This window comes from Scyliorhinus torazame, chromosome 16, assembly GCF_047496885.1.
Source record: "Scyliorhinus torazame isolate Kashiwa2021f chromosome 16, sScyTor2.1, whole genome shotgun sequence".
Taxonomy (NCBI): Eukaryota; Metazoa; Chordata; class Chondrichthyes; order Carcharhiniformes; family Scyliorhinidae; genus Scyliorhinus; species Scyliorhinus torazame.
The window spans coordinates 109,232,364-109,255,633 of record NC_092722.1 but is presented as its reverse complement, the minus strand read 5'-3'; the positions used below and the strand labels follow the sequence as shown (position 1 = coordinate 109,255,633).

The 23,270-nt window shown below is 46.7% G+C and overlaps 1 protein-coding gene across 1 annotated transcript in view; it reads right to left on the bottom strand.

Annotated features, from left to right (window-relative positions):
• The window catches only part of rtkn2 (rhotekin 2), a 76,482-nt gene extending 56,024 nt beyond the window's left edge, over positions 1 to 20,458 (bottom strand). The window contains exon 1 of the mRNA XM_072478823.1: positions 20,157 to 20,458. Within this exon, the coding sequence (XP_072334924.1) occupies positions 20,157 to 20,174 (18 nt within the window). The 5' untranslated portion in view covers positions 20,175 to 20,458. The remainder of the gene's footprint in view (positions 1 to 20,156) is intronic.
• Positions 20,459 to 23,270: the final 2,812 nt, after the last annotated feature.

Here is a 23,270-nt window from a genome sequence, read left to right as displayed (position 1 = left end):
CAGGTGCAAGTTTACTGTGTATTAAACTCTGCAAAAGCCCAGACAGCATCGATACCAGCAACCATCTGCACAATAATGTAGCAGCCATCTACATACTAATGAGCGATCCCCGGGAACAATCAAAACATTTGAGATAAACAAGGCCAAGCCAGACTCCTCGGCGCCAGCAAGAGCCTACACAAAAGAGGTTAAAGGACACCTCAAGACCGCCCATCGATCAGGGAACCGCTCCAGTACTGGAGAAATCGAACCAAGTGATTGGAACAAAGTCCAATTACTTGAAACCAGGTACGGGGTCCGCCCCGAAAGGCGGGAAGCCCCTGGGGATTATAAAGTAAGGCCCCCAAGTTCAAATCGTCTTTCTTGACAGGGTCACTCAGCAACGCGAACCAACCCTCGACAGTGACCTGTTCAGCTGCCGCCAAAAGACCGTAAGTCTCAAGTCAACGCTCGCTACGAGATAGGCGCTCCTAGCTACCAGTCCATACCAGCTTTTGAATCCCGCAGACTCAGAACCCGAACGAAAGGCCATTTGTTCCCCATACCTGGTGGGCCAGTCCGAAGCTAAGTATAGGCCTGTTAGTTGTAGAAGTAGCTGAGAAAGTAGTGTTTATGCATGAGTAGATTTGACTGTGTGTAAATAAATGTGCTATGATTTGAATCTTACTAATTGGTGTGTTGAGTTATTGATCATTACTTGAACTTGAACCTCGTGGCGGTATCATAAAGATACCTGGCGACTCGAGAGTAAAGGTTATAAAACAGAGCCAATTGAACCAACCAAAAGTTAGCAACACCATTCACCTGAAATTCAACTGGACTAGCCATACAAATAATGTGGCTACAAGAGGTCAGAGGCTAGGAATCCTATGACGAGCAATTCACCTCCTGACTCCCCAAACCTTGTCCACCATCTACAGGACACAAGTCGGGAGTGTGATGGATGAGTGCATCTCCAGCAAATCAAGATGCTCGAAACATCCAGGACAAAGACTGCTTGATGGGCACCACTTCCACAAATGTTTGATGCACAGTAGCACTACTATGTACCATCTACAAAATGCACTGCAGGATCTCACCAAGGCTCCTTGGGCAGCACCTTCCAAAGTCGTGACCACTACCATCCAGAAGGACAAGGGCAACAGATACCTGGGAACACCATAGCCTGGACGCTCTTCTCCAATCGACTCAGCATCCTGGCTTGGAAATATAGCCATTCTTTCACTGTCGCTGGGTCAAAATCCTGGAACACTCTCTCTAACAGCACTGTGGGTGTACCTACACCACATGGGCTGCAGCCGTTCAAGAAGGCAGCTCACCACCACCTTCTCCAGGGCAATAAATGCTGGCCTAGCCAGTGAGGTCCACATCCCGTAAATAGAATTTACTTTGTTTGTAGAACGAGCAATCCCCGATTCAGCAATGATGGGAGGCAAGAGGGAATGGGATAGGTGATGAAGGGAGATGGCAACATTATTGGGTCTCCTGTTGTTTGCTGGGGCTATGGCAGAGTTGAGTGAATATCCATGTTATTCTCGAACTAGCATTGTTAAATGATGGCACTGGGTACCCTGAAATAGGAACGGTTTCCCTCCTTGTTAAAAAAACACCAACAAATCTCAAGTACAAAAATATTTCAGTGATTATAGAGCCTGTGTTAACCAACCTATCAGACAAGTTTTGTTCTGTATTTGTATAATCTGAGAGCCATACTTGAGGAAGGATGTGGAGGCATTGGAGAGAGGACAGAGGAGATTCACAACAATTGTGCCGGGGATAAAGAACTGGAGCTATGAGGATAGATTGGAGGGGTTGGGTCTGTTTTCCTGGGAGAAAAGAAGGTTGAGGACTTGGCAGAGGTATTCAGGATCCTGAGAGGTATGGACATGGTAAATAGTGAGAAACCGTTCCCTCTCAAGAGAGCATCAAGAACTAGAGGGCACAGATTCAAGCTGATTACCAAAAGGAGTATAAGTGGTGAGGGGGAAAATATTTTTTCACCCAGCGGGAGTCTGGAACAAACTTCCCGAGAGGGCGATGGAGGCAGGATCGATCGAGGTATCCAAAAGGGAATTGGGTTGCTATCTGAAAAGCCGAATGTGCAAGGTTACGGGAATAAGGCAGGAGATTGGGACTATGTAGGGTGGCACGGTGGCACAGCGGTTGGCACTGCTGCCTCTTGGCTCCGAGGACCCGTTCAATCCCGGCCCACTGTCCGTGTGGGGTTTGCACATTCACCCCAAGTCTGCATGGATTTCACACCCACAACCCAAAGATGTACAGGGTAGGTGGATTGGCCATGCTAAATTGGCCCTTAATTGAAAAAAAAAGAATTGGGCACTTAAAAAAGAGAAGTTGGGACTAAGTAGAATGTTCTTCCAGAGAAAGTGCAGATTTGACAGGCTGAATGGCCTCCTTCTATACTGTAATGATTCTGCGATAATCCTCTTGCTATTAATTTAAATTCTATGACAACAACAACCTCTCCTGCTTGAATGACAGGCATTTCACACCGAGTCTTGGCCTTTTAAGTCTTCATCAGTGGTAACAACAGAAACCAATACAGTTAAATTGCCAGGGCGAAGGACTGCAACCCAGTTTCAGCAAGTTAAACAGGTACAGAATTGATATTCTGCCACAAGATGGTGCCAGCATACTGTGCACAGCAGAAACAGGTGGTTAGCCTCTCCAGTCTACATCTGCATTCATGTTCCACACAAGCCTCATTGCACTGCGACAAGCTCACACATTAACAGCAGACAGGTTAGTCCACCAATCCAGACTATTTATAATGATGTAAATGGTTGGGATGACTCTTTCAGATAGCTGTAAAGCAAACTATACAATCAGGTTGAGGTATATTTGTATAATTAAAAATGATCAATAAAAATACACGTGTGTAAGGTACGGTAAAGTCGCCATCACAGAATAATGCAGTGCAGAAGAGGCTCTTCGGCCCATCGAGTCTGCACTGACGAATGAAAAACACCTGACCTGCCTACCTAATGCCATTTGTCAATACTTGGCCCATGGCCTTGAATGTTATGACATGCCAAGTACTCTTTAAAGGGTGTGAGGCAACCCGCCTCTACCACCCTCCCAGGCCGTCACCGCTTTCTGGGTAAAAAAGCTTTTCCTCAAATCCCCACTAAACCTCTTGCTCCTCACTTTGAACTTGTATTCCTCGTAACTGACCTTTCAACTAATGGAAACAGCTGCTCCCTATCCACCCTGTCCATGCCCCTCATAATCTTGGACATCTCAATCAGGTCGCCCCTTGTTTTCTCTGCTCCAGAGAAATCAACCCAAGCCTATTCAACCTCTCTTCATAACTTTAATGTTCCATCCCAGGAAACATCTTGGTGAATCGCCTTTGCAGCCCTTCCATTGCAGCCACATCTTTCCTATAATGTGGTGACCAGAAATGCACACAGAGGGCAGCACGGTGGCGCAGTGGGTTAGCCCGGATGCCTCACGGCGCCTAGGTCCCAGGTTCGATCCCGGCTCTGGGTCAATGTCCGTATGGAGTTTGCACATTTTCCCTGTGTTTGCGTGGGTTTCGCCCCAACACAAAGATGTGCAGGTAGGTGGATTGGCCACACTAAATTGCCCCTTAATTGGAAAAAATTAATTGGATACTCTAAATTTAAAAAAAAAGAGAAATGCACACAGTATTATAGCTGTGGCCTCATCAAAGTTCTATACAATTCCAACATGACCTTCCTGCTTTTGTAAGTAATGCCTCGATGGATAAAGGCAAGTGTCCCATATGACCTTTTCACCACCCTATTAACCTTCCCATCTGTCTTCAGAGATCTATGGACAAACACGCCAAGGTCCCTTTGATCCTTGGAACTTCCCAGTGTCAGACCATTCATTGGATATTTCCTTGTCAAATTACTCCTTCCAGAGTCTATCACCTCACACTTTTCAGGGTTAAATTCCATCTGCCACTTTTCTGCCCATTTGACCATCCCGTCTATATCTTTCTGTAACCCAAGGCACTCAACCTCACTGTTAACCATCCGGCCAACCTTTGTGTCATCCGCAAACTTAATGATCCTACCCCTCACAGAGTCATCTTTGTCGTTTATATAAATGACAAACAATAGGGGACCCTGTGGGACACCACTGGACACTGGCTTCCAGTCACTGAAGCAGCCGTCTGTCATCACCCTCCGTCTCCTGCACCTAAGCCAATTTTGAATCCACCTCATCAAATTACACTGTCCCCCATGTGCATTTGCCTTCTTTATAAGTCTCCCACGAGGGATCTTGTCAAAGGCATGACTGGAATCCATGTAAACAACATCAACTGCACTACCCTCATCTACACACCTGGTCTCATGCTCAAAAAATTCAATCAGATTTGTTCGGCATGACCTCCCTCTGACAAAGCCATGCTGACTATTCCTGATCAAATCTTGCCTCTCCAAGTGGAGATAGATTCTCTCCTTCAGAATATTCTCCAATAGTTTCCCTGCCATGGTCCCAGATAACCATAGGCTGCTTTTCCCCTTTGAGGGGGAGAACTGACTGGTGGTGATTTAACCTTAATAACCTCATGAATAGCTCAGCCAGTACTGGAATTGAACCCATGCTGCTGGCCTTGCTCTGCATCATGAACCAGATGTCCAGCCAAGTGAGCTAAATGTAAAATGTAGATATCCAGGCCTTCCAATAATTTGCATTTATATAGCACTGAGGTCGTGAAACATCCCAAGACATTTCACAAGGGCTTTATAGGACAACATTTGAAACCAAGCCACATAAAGATATATAAAAAAAGAAACATATTCTAAGAGTGGCTGCAGGTCATTCGGCCCTCAGCGAAAATGCAGTAAAACAGAACATGCTCTGGCGACAGGTCACAGATCTGAATTGTTAACTTCTCTCCAAAGATGTTGCCAGGTGTTGGGTTTTTCCAGCATTTCTGTTTTTATTTCAGATTTCCACAATCTGCTGAATTTTGCTTTTGTAAAGTTATTAAGAGAGATGATCAAATGTTTAGTTAAGGAAGTTGGGTTTGACGGAGCAAATTAAAGGAGGAGAATGGTCGAGAGATTTTCAGAAGGAATTCCAAAGCTCAGGGCCCCCCTCACGCAAAACAAATCAGGGATTCTCAAAGAGGATTGAAGGGCAGGAGGAGATTACAGAGATAAGAGGTGAGGCCATGGAGGGGGAGGGGGGAGGGGAGAATTAAACAAGGATGCCAATTTAAAAAAACAAATTTAGAGTATTCAATTCAGGTTTTTCCAATTAAGGGGCAATTTAGTGTGGCCAATCCACCTACCCTGCACATCTTTGGGTTATGGGGGCGAAACCCACACAAACACGGGGAGAATGTGCAAACTTCACATGGACAGTGTCCCAGAGCCGGAATCGAACCTGGGACCTCAGCGCCGTGAGGCAGCAGTGCTAACCACTGCACCACCATGCTGCTAAGGATGCCAATTATAGCGTTGAGGTGTTACCGTACGGCAGGGTCACCAACTCCACTCTTGACTCCTCCACTGTGTCTAAACTAACAGATTGTTTATCTAACATGCAGTACTGCATGAGCTGAAATTTCCTCCAGTTAGATACTGGAAAGACGAAAGCCATTCCATTCCCGGGCTGACTCCATCTTTCTCTCTGGTAACCATCTGAGGTCGAACCAAACTGGTCAAACTTTGCTGGTATATCTGACCCCGAGATGAGCTTATGACCACATAGCCATACCATCACAATCTTTTTCTACCCTCGTAACATTGCTCAACTCCACCCTGCCTCAGCTGGATAGCACTGCTGCCTCACAGTGTCAGGAACCCGGGTTCAATACTGGCCTTATCTGTGTAGAGTTTGCATGTTCTCCCTGTATCTGCGTGTCTCCGTCAAGCCCTGTTCACCCATCACCCCGGTTCTCGCTGAACTATATTGGCCCCTAGTTAAGCAACACCTCTAATTTAAAATTCTCACCCCCATTTTCAAATCCCTTCATAGCCTTGACTCTCACCATCTCTGGAATCAAGCAGTGAGAGTGGCCAAAGACAAAGATGTTGGAATTTTGTTTCTGTGACAAAGAATCAGAGAGGGACATTTCTTGGACCCAACTTCCCCGATATGTCTGGGGAAGCTCCATAAACGAACAAGCTGAGTTTACTTTGGAACTCAACGTAGACAGTTGGGCATAATGCAGTTCCAGGAGGTTGTATATCGATACAACCGGTGCTGATCAATAGGAGGGTGACCTTTTCGGAGGCTGATATTTTGGTGGACTCAGGGGAAGATATGTGTAGTGATTGGGGTGTTGCCGGACACTCCGGGTGGTCTTGGTGAATGTATACGTGCCGAACTGTGACAACATGGACTTCATCAAAAGGGTGCTGGCGGCCATCCCTGAGCTTGACTCGCATCAGTTAACCCTGGGGGACGACTTTGCGTGTTAGACCTCAGCCCCAAATCTTTAGAACATCGGGTGTGGCTAATCAAGTGTTCATGGTGTAGCCACCTAAAATGGCTGATTCCCGATTAGAATGGTCAAACCCCGATCTAAAATGGCGAACGAAAGAGGCTGATGGGAAAATCAGCCAACAGGACTCAAACGGACAGCTGCAGGTAAAACAGTGTATTCGCCTCTGGGGAAGTCGGCCCAGACCGATACCTGCAGCCATCAACATCACAACAACCCAGCCACCTGCATATTAAGCAGCTATCCCCGGGAACAATTGCTACAAATTAGCAATTGAAAGCCGACCCAGACCTTTCGGCGCCAGCAAGGGCTGACACAAAGGAAGGTAAACGACCACCCCCCGATCAAGGAATCGCTCCATTATTGGAGCATATCGAACCAAGTGATTGGGACCAAGTCCAATCACTTGGAACCAGGTACGAGGTCCGCCCCGAGAGGCGGGAAGCCCCTGGGGACTATAAGAATAGCGGCCAAGTTCAACTCGACGCTTCTCTTCCTGCTCGCAACCTTCGAGACCCTTCGACAAAGAAAACCGTAAGTCTTACTCCAGTGATCGCTACCAGATAGGCACTCCTGACTATCGACTTGTACCAGCCTTTGAATCCCGCAGGCCAGAACCAATTCGAGACACCATTCGTTTCCCTGATCTGGTGGGCCATTTCCAAAGTTAAGTATAGTGGTAGGTAGTAGTCTCGAAGTAGGATTATTGTGTAAGTATTTATTGCTGTATATAATAAATGAGCATTGATTTAACTCTTACCAAACGGTGTGTTGCATTATTAATCATTACTTGGACTTGAACCACGTGGCGGTATCAGAAAGATACCTGGCGACTCATGAGCAAAGGTGACAGAATTAGAATAAAGTAAACTAAGGCTAAAACGAGCATGAATGGTACAAATGGTGGGGTTTGACCCGTGGTGATTCAGATATCTGAGGGAGAAGGCGTTTTCGAATCTACTCCCATGTTGATTTCTTTGTAGTGGACAAGTTGTTACTCCCCGGGGTTATGGGGGTGGGGTACCCGGCAATTGTAACATCAGATCTTGCCCCAAACTGTGCAGGTATGTGGTTGGACACGGGCTGCTTTCAGAGACCCCTGTGGAGGTTGGACATGGGGCTGCTCGTCGACGAGGAGTTTCCTGAGGACAGTTTCAATTGGAAATTATGTGGATTTTAATAAGAACGAGGAGGTTTCACCTTCCACGTTCCGGGAAGCACGAAGGCAGTCATCGGGGGCGGGGAGAAATCATTTCATTTAAGGCCATAGAGGTAAGTCTAATAAGGCAGAGGTCGGTGGATTCTATCCTCGATGTGGACCGGCAATACACTCGGGGGTGGGTGGGGGGGGTATACAAGTCTGAGCCTCCAGAGGACGACTCGACTATGGTACAGTTTCTGGATGGGTAGGTTTTCTCAGGGGTGAAAAGGGAAAGAAGGTCAAGAGCTGGAGGCGCCGCTTGGGTTGGAGGAAATGATGAAATGTATTTGTTCAATGCAATTGTGGAAGCCACTGGGCCCGGCCGGATTCCCTGTGGAATTTTATAAACGTTTCACGACTGTGTCGGGACCACACCTGTTGAACATGTTTAATGATTCTCTGTCCCAGGGGCCGGGGGTTTTGTCGGCCACATCAACCTCCTTGATCTTGAAAAGGGATAAAGATCCCAAGGAGTGGTGTGGATCATATTGGCCCATCTCTCTGTTGAATGCAGATGCAAAGTTGCTGACTAAGGTACTAGCAACCCCTTTGGACGGGTGCCTGTCGGGGGTGATTCCGGAGGATCAGGCGGGTTTTGTTAAGGTCCGGCAGCTGTCGGCCAACGTTTAGGAGACTCGTGAATGAGGTGATGTCCTCCTTCCCGAGGCCCCTTCCAGAGGTAAAATCTCCATGGACATGGAAAAAGTGTTTGACAGGGATTGGGGGTACCTTTTTTAGGTATTGGAGCGATTTAGCTTTGGACCTAATTTCATTTCGTAGATTAGGCTTTTGTATAGGGTATCCACACCCAACATCCGTACCAATAGACTAAGTTCGGAGCACTTTCGGTTATAGAGGGGTACAGGGCAGGGATGTTCACTTTCCCATTACTGTTTGCTTTGGTGATTGAGCCATTGCATTTAGGTCATCAGTGAGGTGCAAAGGTATAGAGAGGGGAGGTAGGGAGTCCCGGTGTGTGGACGATTTGTTTGTTCTCAACGGCCTCATCTCGTCACCGAGTCGGGAGCGACGAGGCTGTTTAATTGGGCCTCATGTCTTCTGTCAACATATTTGTTGATGCTGATTTTTAACGGTGCGGTCGTGTTCAACTTTCCTCACTGGTCAATGAAGCTAAGCAACTTTAGAGAATACAGAGATTAGGCCAAATGTTGAGGAGGGGCCAACAGCGCGATGCTTTATCAAGAAACCGAATTTGACATACAAAAATGTTCAGCAAAACCGGTGCCGGGGCAAAGGTGCTAACCAGTCCGAAAAGGAGTTCTCGTCAGTTGTTGCCTACAGAGGAGTCTGGGGATTTTGGGGGGCGGGGGGGGGGTGACGGAAAAGCTTGCCCTTGGCAGGGGTGGCAATGAAAGCTGCACAGTTGTACCTCTGCACTCTGGAAGTCGGGTGCCAGTCATCGAATTTCCTTCCAGTTGGCAGCCAAGCTCAGGGACATCCCCGTCACCTCACGCTCCGGATCGTATTAGATTTCACAACTGTCCCAGGAATCTGCACTTTGTGACCTGCGATCCCCAATCGCATTTCACCCAGCAGTTCCCCTCACCCTGATGGTGACATGTCCAACAAATGGCACAGGTGGCCAGGCCTCCCCCCCCCCCCCCCCCCCCCCCCCGCGCTAGAAACAACATCAAATTGGCTCCTGATCTGTTGTGGTGTTCGGAAGTTTGTAGTGGTGTTGTGTTCTTTTTAAATGTTTACACTGCAATAGATTTCAAGTGCACCTCTACCAGAGAGGCAGAAGTCAGGGAAAATACCTCAAAGGGCAACATTCCAGAATCAAAAAGCTGGAATTCCACCAAACGGTGGAGATTTCTCATTTCCAACCCGACGAGTCTAGATATCTGCACTCCTCTAATTCAGGCATCTTGAGCATGGCCACGCATTTTGTCACAAATAAGCTGACTAACTATTGGTGAACAAGTCTCATCACTTTGCTGATGATGATGGAGAGTAGACTGATGGAGCAGTAATTGACCGGAATAGACTTGTCCTGCTTTGCGTGTACAGGACATATCTGGGAAATTTTCCACATTGCCGGGTAGATGCCAATGTTGTAGCAGGACTGGAATAAGGGAAGGCTCTAGAGCACAAGTCTTCAGTATTTTGCCAGAATATTGACAGGGTCCACAACCTTTGCAGTATCCAGTGCCTTCAGCCATTTCTTGAATTAAAAAAATTAATTCTGACATGTGAGAGCACCTTTAAGACATGGATGTTTAAAAATGAAAACATTAAGCAATGTACCTTTAAGAAAACAGTGATGTCAGAGAGTGGGTGGAGCTGAGGTCAGGTCAGCCATTTTGCACTTTAGTTTTGCAGTTGGAAAAAGCAGTTTGTGTGTGTCTGCGTGTTTCCAGAGAGCTGCAGGAAGAAAGCAAGGCGCTGGAGCTGAAGTCAACCAAGCTAATATATCTCTGCCATTCTACAGAAAATAATCCTTTAACCTGATGTGATACTGTTTAAAGGTGTTAAGTCCCTTGGAAGTTTGAAGGAACATTTTAGAGAATTATTTACTGTTGCAATATTTTCTGAGTTATCTTTGAAGTAAGGGGTGTTAAGAGATCCAATATTTATTTAAGATGTTAAGTTGAGTTTATTGAATAAACAGTGTTTTGTGTTTAAAAACCCACGTGTCCATAATTATAATCCCACACCCAGGGAAAAAGCTGTGTGCTAGGAAAAGCAACAAATCCATTAAAGGGAGAGGTTGGTTGAACTCCATGATACATTTTGGGGTTCTGAAAACGCCTCGCCCGTAACAATTGGGGGCTCATCCGGGATAAAAGTCTATCTATTGGATTGGCTTTTGTGAACTTAAAGACAGTGAAGGATTGTTGCTTTTCCGGTGTGGTATTTTAGTTTAAGTGGGGCGAGTGTTGTGAACAATGGCTCTTTCAGAGGCTCAGAAGTTTTTGTGGGTGGAGAATGTCACACGTAGTACTTTACGGACAGAAATGAAAAGCAGACTGTTAGATTTGGCAAGAACATTGCAGTTAACATTACCTGACAAAATGCGAAAAGATGAGGTAATTATGGTGGTGGTTAAGCATTTAAAGTTGCCTGAGATAGAGTTTGACTCATTGGAAATGGCAAAAGTTCAGTTGCAAATTAAACAAATGGAACATGAGAAAGAATTAAAGCGGCTTGAATACGAGAGTGAGAGAGAGGAAAAAGAAAGAAAGAAAGAGAGAGGAAAAAGAAAATGAGAGAGAAGAAAGGAGAAAAGAAAGAATAGCCCGAGCAGAACAAAAAGAAAAAGAAAGGGAGATACAGATCAGGGAAAAAGATAAAGAGAGGGAGTTTGAATTTCAGAAAATGGCCATGAAACATGACAATCAGTTAAAATTGGCAGACGTAAAGGGAAACGTACAGTTGGATGATAGTGATGAGGATAGTGAGAAAGAGCGTCATAGTCAAAGGCTTGGTGGGAATCTATTTAAATATGTCCAAGCATTGCCAAGGTTTGACGAGAAGGAAGTGGAAGCCTTTTTCATTTCATTTGAGAAGGTAGCTAAACAAATGAAATGGCCACAGGACACCTGGGCGTTACTGATTCAAACAAAGCTAGTAGGTAGAGCAAGTGAAGTGGTTGCATCACTACCGGAGGAGGTATCTGGAACGTATGAGGAGGTGACAAAATCCATCTTAAGTGCATATCAGCTAGTGCCTGAAGCTTACAGACAAAGGCTTTGAAATTTAAGGAAAGAATTTGGTCAAACATACATGGAATTTGAAAGGCTCAAACAGAATAATTTTGATAGGTGGATAAGGGCTTTGAAAATGGACCAAATGTATGAAGCACTCAGATAAATTATACTTTTGGAGGAGTTTAAAATTACTGATGTAGTGAGAACTCATGCGGAAGAACAGAGGGTTAAAACTGCAAGATTAGCAGCGGAAATGGCAGATGATTAGGAATTAGTTCATAAATCAGAGATTGGTTTTCGACATCAGTTTCAGCCGGTGAGGGATAGAAACTGGGGATATGAGAAATAAAGGTAAAGGTATCTGATGGGAGACAATAAAGAGAGTGTACGTCAGATTTAAAAGAAATCCAGGAGGGTGGAAAAGAGATGAAAAGTTTCAGATGTCTTCACTGTAATAAATTAGGCCATGTAAAGTCACAGTGTTGGTGGTTGAAGAAAAGCACTGGGAAGGCTGATGTGGTAAAACAGGATAAGACAGTGAGGTTTGTTAGAGTGGTAAAGGAAAGCCCAAGGGAAGCGAAGGAGGTGCAAACGATTGTCCAGCCTGTTCAAGAAGTAATTGTTAAGAAGGTGCCAGATGTATTTAAAGAATTTACTTGTGTGGGTAAAGTTTACTCATGTGTATCAGGAGGAGCAGGTAAAGAAGTCACAATTTTAAGAGATACAGGGGCTAGTCAATCTTTAATGGTAAGAGATGAGGAATTATGTAGTTTGGGAAGAATGTTGCCAGAAAAGGTGGTGATATGTGGAATTCAGGGTGAGAGGAGGAACGTTCCATTATATAAGGCAAGGTTGGAAAGTCCAGTGAAGAGTGGTGAAGTGGTAGTAGGAGTAATAGATAAACTATCTTGTCCAGGAATACAGTTGATCTTGGGTAATGATATAGCTGGATTGCAGGTGGGAGTGATGCCTACTGTGGTTGATAAGCCAGTGGAAAATCAGTCAACTGAAGGGTTGAAGGACGAATATCCTGGGATTTTTCCGGATTGTGTAGTAACAAGGTTGCAAAGTCACAGGTTAAGAAAAGAGGAGAAATCGAAGAGTGAAGATGAAGTTGAAGTGCAATTATCTGAAACGATTTTTGATCAGATGGTTGAAAAAGAACAAGAACAGTTGGAGGATGAGGCGGATAGTTTTAGTTCAGGAAAATTGGCGGAGTTACAACAGAAAGATGTAGAAATAAAACAGATATATCAGAAAGCATATACGGAAGAGGAACCTGAGAGTATACCAGAGTGTTATTACCGTAAAAATGTCTTGATGAGAAAATGGAGTACATATGCAGGCGGATGAAAAGTGGGCAGAAGTTCATCAAGTAGTATTGCCGGTAGGGTATAGAAAGGAGCTGTTGCGAGTTGCACATGAGGTACCAGTGGGAGGTCATTTGGGAATAAGGAAAACTCAAGCTAAAATCCAGAAACATTTTTATTGGCCTGGACTACATAAAGATGTAGTTAAATGTTGTCAATCATGTCACACATGTCAAGTGATAGGGAAATCTCAAGCAGTGATAAAACCAGCACCCTTAATACCCATTCCAGCATTTGAGGAACCTTTTACAAAGGTTCTAATCGATTGTGTAGGACCGCTTCCTAAAACAAAAAGTGGGAATCAATATCTTTTGACTGTAATGGATGTGTCTACTAGGTTTCCAGAGGCCATTCCAGTACGTAATATTACAACTAAAAGGATTGTGGAGGAGTTACTTAAATTCTTTACTAGATATGGACGACCCACAGAAATTCAATTGGATCAAGGATCAAATTTTACTTCTAAGTTATTCAAAGAAGTTATGGATAGCTTAGGAATCAAACAATTTAAATCAACTACGTATCCAGAATCGCAGGGAACGTTTGAAAGGTGGTATCAGACATTAAAGACAATGTTGAGGGCGTATTGTCAAGGATATCCAGAGGATTGGGATAAAGGAATCCCATTCGTATTGTTTGCAATTAGGGATGCGCCTAATGAGTCTACCAAATTTAGTCTTTTTGAACTAATTTTTGGTCATGAGGTAAGAGGACCACTTAAATTTCCTTAAATTAAGGAAAAATTGGTGGGTGAGAAATCGGAAATTACACTTATTGGATTACGTGTCAAATTTTAGGGAACGATTAAATAGAGCAGGTGAATTGGCTAGACAACATTTGAAAGTTGCACAAAATGTGATGAAATGGGTAGCGGACAAGAAATCCTAAGTTCGTAGTTTTGCCAGTGGGGATAAAGTTTTAGTGTTGTTACCAGTGGTAGGGGAGCCTTTAAAAGCTAGGTTTTGTGGACTGTATCAGATTGAAAGGAAATTAAGTGAGGTGAATTATGTGGTAAAAACACCAGATAGAAGGCTCACAGAGTGTGTCATGTGAATATGCTTAAAAGGTACTTTGAAAGGGAAGGAGAGAAAAAGGAGGTTTTAATGATTCTAACTCAAAAGTGACGAACCAAATCCAGATGAATGTGAATTTGACGTACCTCAAATTAAATTGGAAAATGAGGATGTTCTTAAAAATTGGGATGAATTAAGTTACCTTCCAGAGAAAAAACAAACTGACCTGAAAGAGTTATTGATATCACATGGGCAAATTTGAGAGATAAATTGGGAAGTACTAAAATGGCTACACATGATGTAGATATGGGAAATGCTGTTCCTATCAAACAACATCCATATAGACTTAATCCTTTAAAATTGGCACAGGTTAACAGAGAGATTGAGAGTATGCTGAAGAATAGCATAATTGAAGTGGGTTGCAGCCAATGGAGCTCACCAATAGTGATGGTACCTAAACCAGACGGTACCCAACGGTTGTGTGTGGACTATAGAAAGGTGAATGCAGTTACAAGAACAGACTCTTATCCTGTCCCACCATTGAAGGATTGCATGGAGAAAGTGGGACAATCTGCTTGTATTTCCAACTTCCAGACATGGAAAGAACATTTAAAACATCGTATGGAGTTCTTCGATCGACTTCAGGCGGCGGGTTTGGTGATGAACCTAGCCGAAAGTGAATTTGGAGATGAACGAATCAATTTCCTTGTGGAGTTTCCGATACCCTCAAGACGAATAGCATGAATGAATTTGATCGAACAGTTGTGCAAAAGATTTGTGGTTTGATTACTACACTGATGGAATTGCTGAAGAACCGTAAAAAAATTCAATGGACAGCGGACTTTCAACAGGCATTTGACTGCCTGAAAGCTGTGATCACCAATGCTCCTGTATTGGAGAATTGCAAGCGACTCTGTGGTCAGATTGAACTAAAGTATCTGATTCTAAAGAGAAATGCCGAGGAGTAGAGGAATGGATGGATCGTGCAGAGACTTTGTTCAAAGAGACTGTCAATCGAGAAGGATTTCGGTTGGAGGAAGGAGAACAAAGAAAAATGAACTATATTATTAGACCTGTTTGAGTGTGTTGTTTTCTTTAAATGAAAATGTATATTTACTGTGTGTATTTTTTCGTGGATGGTGCAAAAGTGAAAAATGAAACCATCTTGAAGTTGATGGGGTTTTTTTTTCTTGGGGGGAGGTGTCATGTGAGAGTATCTTTAAGACATGGATGTTTAAGCAATGTACCTTTAAGAAAACAGTGATGTCAGAGAGTGGGTGGAGCGGAGGTCAGGTCAGCCATTTTGCACTTTAGTTTTGCAGTTGGAAAAAGCAGTTTGCGTGTGTCTGTGTGTTTCCAGAGAGCTGCAGGAAGAAAGCAGGGTGCTGGAGCTGAAGTCAACCAAGCTAATATATCTCAGCCATTCGACATAAAATATATATATCCTTTAACCTGATGTGATTTTGTTTAAAGGTGTTAAGTGTCTTGGAAGTTTGAAGGAACATTTTAGGGAATTATTTACTGTTGCAATATTTTCTGAGTTATCTTTGAAGTAAGGGGTGTTAAGAGAGCCAATGTTTATTTCAGATGTTAAGTTGAGTTCATGGAATAAACAGTGTTTTGTGTTTAAAAACCCACGTGTCCATAATTGTAATCCCACACCTAGGGAAAAAGCCGTGTGCTAGGAAAAGCAACAAATCCATTAAAGGGAGAGGTTGGTTGAACTCCAACATACATTTTGGGGTTCTGAAAACGCCTCGCCCGTAACAATTCACAGGATGTGGTCATTGCTGGCTAGGTCAGCATTTATTCCCCATCCCTAGCTGCCCTTGAGAAGATGGTGGTGAGCTGCCTTCTTGAGCTGCTGCAGTCCCAGTGGCGTAGGTGCACCCAATATTGTTTGGGAAAGAGTTATCATTGACCCTGTGACAGTGAAGGAACGGCGATATATTAAGTTAAGATGGTGAGTGACTTGGAGGATATCTTCCACGTAGTTGTGTTCCCATGTGTCTGCTGACCTTATCCTTCTCGGCGGTAGCATTAATGAGTATGGAAAGTGCTGCCTGAGGCGTCTTGGTGAGTTCCTGCAATGCAGCTGGTAGATGGCACACACAGTTGCTGTGTATTGATGGTGGGGCAAATAGATTTTTGTGGAAGGTGGCAATCAAGCGGCTACTTTGTCCTGGATAGTGGTGAGTTTCTGGAGCGTTGTTGGAGCTGCACGCATCCAGGCTAGTGGAGTGTATTGCATCACATTCCAGGCTTGTTTCTTGTAGGTGATGGACAGGTTTGGGGAGTCAGGAGATATGTTACTCACCATAGGATTCCTAGCCTCTGATCTGTTCTTGCAGCCACAGTATTTATCTGACTAGTCCAGTTCAGTTTCTGGTCAATGATAACCCCAGGATGTTGACAGTGGGGGATTCAGTGATGGTGATGTCACTGAATGTCAAGGGCTGATAGTTAGATTCTCTCTTATCGGAGATGGTCATTGCCTGGCACTTGTGTGGAACGAAAGTTACATGTCATTTGTCCGCCCAAGTCTGGACATTGTCAAGGTCTTGTTGCATTGGCACATGGACTGCTTCAGTATCTGATCAGATGCAAATGATGCTGATAGCAAACATTTTGGAGAGTATGGAAAGGATTATGGGCCTGCGGCGAAGGTTTGGAGGGTTCTCGGGGTACAAACTGAATGTAGAGAAAAGCGAGGTTTTCCCGGTGAATGAGCTGGCACAGCGGGCTAATTTAGGGGAGATGCCATTTACAGTAGTGAGGGATAGGTTTAGGTATTTGGGGATTCAGGTAGCGAGGGAATGGACGGGGCTCCATAAGTGGAACTTAATGAAGCTGGTGGAGGAGGCCAGGGAGGATCTTAAGAGGTGCATTTAATGTTGGCGCGGGGGGGTGCAAGTGGTGAAAATGAATATTTAGCCGAAGTTCTTGTTTATTTTTCAGGCTCTCCCGATCTTTATACTAAAGGCCTTTTTTAGGAAAGCGGACACGATCATTTCGGATTTTGTATGTGCGGGGAAGGTGCCGAGGATGGAGAGGACCCTGCTACAGAGGCAGAGGCAGACGGGGGTTGCTGGCGTTGCCGAACTTGATTCATTATTATTGGGCGGTGAATATGGACAAGGTGTAGCGGTGGTGGGAAGGAGAAGGGGTAGAGTGGGTTAGGATGGAGGAGGAATCTTGTAAGAGGTCTAGTTTCAGGGCTACGGTGATGGCAGTGTTGCCAATGGTTCCGAGTAGGTATTCAGGGAGCCCGGTAATCAGCTGAGGAGGCATTTTAGGGTGGAAGGGATGTCGGTGTTCACGCTGCTGTGAGAGAATCATGGGTTTGAGCTGGGGGCGATGGATAGTGTATACAGGAGGTGGAGGGAAGTGGGGCTGGTCAAGGTGAGGGATCTGTATTTGGAGGAAGGGTTTGCCAGTCTGGAGGAGCTAAGGGAGAGAGTAGTGCTGCCGAGGGGCGAGGGGGAGTGAGTTCAGGTCCCTGCAAGTTAGGGACTTTGCGCGAAAGGTCTGGAAGGAGTTCCCTAGATTGCCGGGGGAAACCTGCTGGAGCAACTGCTGCTTCCGGATGTGGAAGGGGAGGGAAGAATGGGGGATATATACACAAGTGGCTGGGGGAGCAGGGAGGCGAGTGGGTGGTGAAGATCAAAGAGAAATGGGAAGCGGAGTTGGGAGGGATAAATTGGGGAGTATGTAGTGAGGCACTTCAAGTTTACAGTTTAAGGTAATACTGTTCAAGGTGGTGCACAGGGTGCATATGACTCGGGCGAGAATGAGTGGGTTCTTTCAGGGGGTAGCAGATGAGTGTGAGAGGTGTGGGCGGGGGCCAGCGAATCACGCGCACATGTTTTGGGGTTGCAAAAAATTGGGAAGATTCTGGGCGGGAGTGTTCAGGGCCTTAACCAGGATAGTGGAGGAGGAGCTGGACCTGGACCCTTTGGTGGCAATATTTGGGGTTTCAGAGAAGCCGGAGCTCATGGAGAAGAGGAAGGCCGATGTCATGGTCTTCGCCTCTCTGATTGCACGGCAGCGAATTTTACTGGAGTGGCGGTCGGTATCGCCATCGGGTGTAGCGGCTTGGTAGGGTGACCGATATGACTTCCTGCGGTTGGAGAAGATAAAGTATGAATTAAGGGGCTCTGCAGGGGAGTTTGAGAGAAGGTGGCTGGGGGGGGGGGGGGGGGGGGGGGGGGTGTTTGTGACTGTGTTTGAGGAGCTGTTCATTGCAGGGGGTAGGTGGTGAAAAAAGGAAAAAATATGTACAGACTGTATAGTTGAGCTGGGAAGTATGCTTCCTGGGGGTATTTATTTGCTGTAACCTGTGTAGATACATGTTTGTAATAAAATACATTTACAAAAAAGAAAGCGAACATTTCCACTTTTGAACTTATGATGGGAGGTAATTGACGAAGCAGCTGAAGACGGTCGGGGCTAGGACGTTACCCTGAGGAACCCCTGTAGTGATGTCCCAGGACTGAGATGATTGACCTCCAACCACCACAACCATCTTCCTTTATGTCAGGTATGCTCCAACCAGCAGAGAGTCTGCCCCCGATTCCCATTGACTCCAGTTTTGCTGGGGCTCCTTGACACCACACTTGGCCAAATGCTGTCGTGATGTCAAGGGCAGTCATTCTCACCTCTGGAGTCCAGCTCTTTTGTCAATGTTTGAATCAAGGCTGCAATGAGGTCAGGAGCTGAGTGACCCTAGCAGAACCCAAACTAAGCGTAGTGAGCAGGTTATTGCTAAGCAAGTAACGGCTTGATAGCAGTTAGTGGCCCCTTCCAGCATTTTACTGATCAATGAGTAGACTGATGGAGCGGTAATTGGCCGGGTTGGATTTGTCCAACTTGTGTGCAGGACATACCTGGGCAATTTTCCACATTGCCGGGTAGATGCCAGTGTTGTAGTTGTACTGGAACAGATTGGCTAGGGGCACGGCAAGTTCTGAAGCACATGTCTTCAGTACTATTGCCAGAATATTGTCAGCGCCCATAGCCTTTTCAGTATCCAGTGCCTTCAGCCGTTTCTTTATGTCACATGGACTGAATCAAATTGGCTGAAGGCTGACATCTGTGGTGCTTGGATCTCTTGAGATGGATCATCCACTCGGCACTTCTGGCTGAAGATTGTTGCGAATGCTTCAGCCTTGTCTTTTGCACTGATAAGCTAGGCTCCTCCATTATTGAGGATGAGGATATTTGTGGAAATCCTCCTCCAATGAGTTTAATCGTCCACCACCATTCACGGCCGGATGTGGCAGGACTGCAGAGTTTAGATCTGATGCATTTGTTGTGGAATCGCTAAGCTTTATTACTTGCTGTTTATCACACAAGTAGTCCTGTGTTGTAACTTCACCAGGTTGACACCTTTTTTTAGGTATGCCTGGTACTGCTCCTGGTATGCTCTCCTGCACTCTTCATTGAACTTCGTTGATCCCCTAGCTTGGTGGTAATGGTAAAGTGGGGGGGTTATGCTGAGATTAAAGATTGTGGTGGAGTACAATTCTGCTGCTGCTGATGGCCCACAGCGTCTCATGGATGCCCAGTCTTGAGTTGCTAGGTCTGTTCGAAGTCGATCCCATTTAGCATGGGGGTAGTGCCACACAACACGATAGAGGATACCCTCAATCTTGAGGAATCTTGTCTCCACAAGGACTGTGTTGGGTCACTCCTACCGATACTGCCACGGACAGATGCATCTGTGGCAGGCAAGTTGGTGAGGATGAGGTCCAGTATGTTTTTCCCTCGTTGGTTCCCTCACCACATGCCGCAGTCCCAATCTAGCAGCTATACCTTTAGGACTCGGCCAGCAGTGATGCCACCGAGCCACACTTGGTGGTGGACAATGAAGTCCCCCAGCCAGAGAACGTTCTGCACCTTGGCCACCCTCACTCATTGCTTCCTCCAAGTGGTGTTCAACATGGAGAACTGCATCAGAACACAACACAAAATGCTTCACTGCAAGTTTCAAGACATAATGGTCTTTGGAGTTATGGAGAGAGTAGACACTTAATTAGGTCCTGTAGGTGGAATGGATGTTTGGGATGAGAGGCTGTTGGGAAACCCACAGTAAAAGCCGGATCATCTGCACAACGTTCAGTTTAGGCAACGACTCTAACGTTGAAAAGAGGCCAGTCAACAATGGGAGCGGAGACAATGAGGCAGTCAGCAGGAGCTGGGTGGAAGGAGGTGATTGCAGAGGCTGGTCTTTTTAGTTGCACCGAGACAAAGGGCTCACTCCCGGGCGGAGCTCGACAGTGACCACAGGAGCCCCCAGCTCCAACTCTGCACAAAACCCTGGCCGCAAATGCAGTGCCGGGATGGATGGGCGGTTTAAATAATCTGCGGTGGAGAGCTCCCGAACGCGGCACCATCGCGGGGCGCTCTCTCTCTCTCTCTCTATGCCGTCCCCGAAACCCCACCGCTCACCTTGGGGTCGCTGCCCATCGCTCGTCCACTCGCTGCTGCCTCTCCGCGCCGGACACCTGCGCTCCCGGGCCAACGTTCCAAATCCCCGGCCAAACGTTCGAATCTCGCGCTCCTGGGCCAACGTCAACGTTCGAGCCTCGCGCGCCTCCACCTTGCAGGTTCCGGGAGCGCGCGCCGCAGGGACAACCACAGAGGGCGGAGCGTGGAACCCGGAGGCAGTGCTGTCTCAACCAGGACAGTTCCACCTCCTCAAACAAATTAACATTGTCCTCCGATTTGTTTATTTATTTTTGCAAATGGTTTATTTGCAGGTGGCCCTCCTGTTGCACAAGAGGCTTGGGAGGAAGGGGGCGTGGTCAGTTGTCGCTGACGCTGACAAGGTTTCCTTCCAGAAGAAGGGTGCTGTGAGACAGCGGTGAGCTGCATATCTCAGGAAGCCAGGCACACGCCATTAATCACTGCCCTTTAATGGCACAGCAGGTTGAATGGTCTAAGCGATATACTGATACCTGGGATGAAGGGGTCATACGAAATGAGCAGAAGGTGACCAAATTGGGCCCCTCCAGCCTGCTCAGCCAGTCAATAAAATCATGGCTGAGCAGTTTGTGTTTTCTGTTCCTCGCGCCCAGCTACTCCAGACAACCTTTGATTCCCTTGCCGAACGAGAATCTTTGTACCTTCCACTTAAAAATATTTAGTGACCCCCACCTCCACCGCCTTCTGAGGCAGAGGTTCAAAGTTGCACAACCCTCTGAGAAAAATGTCACCTCATCTCTGTCCCATAAGGGTGAGCCTGGGTTCTGGACTCACCCACAAGAGGAAATATTCTTTCCACGTCTGACGCGACCATCAATTCACTCACGGACTCGTGTCGGAGTAAAACAGTGGTTTTAATTAACTATCAACTTTGCCTGCCTGCGACTGGTACATACTGAGGACAGTCCCACAGGCCAGCTACTCTTATACTCCTTCAAAGGGGCGGAGCCCGTACATGCTCCAAACTCCTCCAACATCTCCCCCTGTGGGTGAAGCCATACAATGGCCCACAGATAAACCCACAGGGTTACTAACATAGAACATAACTGGTGAATTAACAGTATTTACTAACATAGAACATAACTGGTGAATTAACAGTATTTACTAACATAGAACATAACTGGTGAATTAACAGTATTTACAAACATAGAACATAACTGGTGAATTAACAGTATTTACAAACATAGAACATAACTGGTGAATTAACAGTATTTACAAACATAGAACATAACTGGTGAATTAACAGTATTTACATTCACCACATTCACCCCCTGTAAAAAAAATAAAGTCCGGCGGGGGTGATGGGTCACAAGTTCAGCCGGACCGGTGCCCGGATCGTACTCTGCGACCGCCGAAGCACTGGTGTTGCAGCCGCTTCAGGTGGCTGGGGAAGTGGGTCCGGTGCAGCCCCAGGGGTGGACTCCGGGAGCGGCTCTTCCTGAGCTTCATTCCTGCGGACTCGTGTGCCGGGTAGAAGGGAGCGCAGGAGCCAATTGGGCGCGCGGGCTCTGGGCACGGGAGAAAGAGCAGGGTACAGCGCGGGGGGTACTGTGGACGTAGTGGCGGCGGAGTCTGCGGGCGCAAGGTCTTGGAGGGAGACAGTATCCTGTCGACCATCGGGGTGCTCAACATATGCGTAGTGCAGGTTTGAGTGCAGGAACTGGACCCTCTCTACCAGGGGATCGGTCTTTTGGGTCCGAACGTGTTTCCGGAGGAGAACCGGACCCTGTGTCATCAGCCATGGTGGGAGCGAGGCCCCTGAGGTAGTCCCACTAGGGAAAATAAACAAGCGGTCATGAGGAGTCTAGTTTGTGGCCGTGCAAAGGAGGGACCTAATACCATGGAGCGCATCGGGGAGGACTTCCTGCCAGCGGGAAACCGGGAGATTCCTGGACCGTAGGGTCAGTAGGACGGTCTTTCAGACCGTTCCGTTCTCCCTCTTCACCTGTCCGTTTCCCCGGGGGTTGTAACTGGTTGTCCTGCTCGAGGCGATGCCTTTACTGAGCAGGTACTGACGCAGTTCGTCGCTCATGAACGACGAGCCCCTGTCGCTGTGGACGTAGTTGGGGAAACCAAACAGAGTCAAGACACTGTGCAGGGCTCTGATAACAGTGGGGTGGTCATATCGGGGCACGGGATGGCAAACGGGAAACGGGAGAACTCATCAATAATATTAAGAAAGTAGGTATTGCAATTATTCGAGGGATGGGGCTCTTTGAAATCGATACTGAGGCGTTAAAAGGGCCGAGACGCCTTCACCAGGTGGGCCTTATCTGGTCGATAGAAGTGCGGTTTACACGCCGCACAGATTTGGCAGTCCCTGGTTACAGCTTTGACCTCCTCGGTGGAGTAGGGCAGGTTGCAGGCCTTGATATAATGGGCGAGCCGGGTGACCCCCGGGTGGCAGAGGTCGTCAGCCGCAGTCGGTCCTCTTGCGCACTGGCGCATGTGCCGCGGGACAGGGCATCTGGGGACTCGTTGAGCTTTCCAGGACGATATACTATATCGTAATTATAGGTGGAGAGTTTGAGTCGCCACCTCAAGATTTTATCGTTCTTGATTTTGCCCCGCTGCGTATTGTCGAACATGAAGGCTACCGATCGTTGGTCGGTGACGAGGGTAAACCTCCTACCAGCGAGGTAGTGCCTCCAATGCCGCACGGCTTCCACGATGTCTTGAGCCTCTTTTTCGACCGAGGAGTGTTGAAGTTCAAAACGCAACCGTCTGCCTGCTTGATTGAGAGTGGTGGCGAGAGCGACCTCTGATGTGTCGCTCTCCACCTGAAAGGGGATGGACTCGTCCACTGCGCGCATCGCGGCTTTGGCGATGTCCGCCTTGATGCAGTTGAAGGCCTGGCGGGCCTCGGCTGCCAGAGGGAAAAGGGTGGCCTTAAATAGTGGGCGGGCGTTGTCCGCATACTGGGGGACCCACTGGGCGTAGTAGGAAAAAAATTCAAGGCACCTCTTGTGGGTCTTGGGACAGTGAGGGAGAGGGAGTTGTGGGAGGGGGCACAGATGGTGAAGGTCGGGCCCTAGGACTCCGTTTTCCACGACATAGCCGAGGATGGCTAGCCTGGTG